The sequence below is a fragment of the Diaphorina citri genome, unplaced genomic scaffold (genome assembly GCF_000475195.1).
Source record: "Diaphorina citri unplaced genomic scaffold, Diaci psyllid genome assembly version 1.1 scaffold26174, whole genome shotgun sequence".
NCBI lineage: Eukaryota > Metazoa > Arthropoda > Insecta > Hemiptera > Psyllidae > Diaphorina > Diaphorina citri.
Genome location: NW_007403513.1, coordinates 1 through 752, shown reverse-complemented (window position 1 = coordinate 752; position 752 = coordinate 1). Strand labels below are relative to the sequence as shown.

The 752-nt window shown below is 39.1% G+C and overlaps 1 protein-coding gene across 1 annotated transcript; it reads left to right on the top strand.

The window, feature by feature from the left end:
- Positions 1–19: 19 nt before the first annotated feature.
- On the top strand, positions 20–746 carry LOC113473354 (the record flags this gene model as incomplete). The annotated part of the gene is made up of 1 exon (XM_026833028.1): positions 20–746. A coding segment is annotated over exon 1 (690 nt), but the record flags the coding sequence as incomplete, so codon positions are not given.
- Between the last annotated feature and the right edge of the window lie 6 nt (positions 747–752).

Sequence of the window (752 nt, the reverse complement as noted above, 5' to 3'; positions counted from 1 at the left end):
AAGTTTGGGAAAATGACGAACCAACTAATTTCACACACGTTCACAAAGAGAGAGGTATGAATGACAAATTTTTCACTTTAGGTAGCAGCAACTTATATGGCAAAAATGACAAAGTGGGGAAGAAGAAAACTGCACTTCAAATGATAAGTGATAAACTAAAGCATGTGTTTCCGTTCCTAAAAGGGTTGGGTGGTAAAAAGGGGCGTGTAAAGATAAGTCCATCATCTTATCCAACTTTGAAGTATGATCCTAAATTTGGTGTGTATTATAAGTCAGAGCATGGTCCAGTATTAGTGTCGGGAAAATCAAAACCATTCTCATATTCCAGTTCCATAACACACGACCCTTCTTATCTGAAGGGTTCAAATACGCCAATTGTCTATTCGGATCTTATTGAGTCAGGTACCAGAACCAAAATAAAAGCAGTTCCAGTACCCTATAATGTCGTAGTAGAAAAGAAAGTTCCTTATTTTGTGAAAATTCCTTATGACAATCCAGTTCCTTATCATATCTCTGAACCCTACGGAGTTCCTGTGGAAAAAATTGTCCCTTATCCTGTACGAGTTGAAATTCCTGAACCTTATCCCGTGACCAAATTCGTCAAGAAGCCTTACAACTTGTACGTAGAAAACCCTGTACCCGTGGAGGTGGAGCAGCCATATCCTGTTCTAAAAGAGCAACTGAAACCATACACAGTTGAAACTGTGGTCAACAAACCTTACCTCGAACCGGTGTATAATGATTTCACTGTC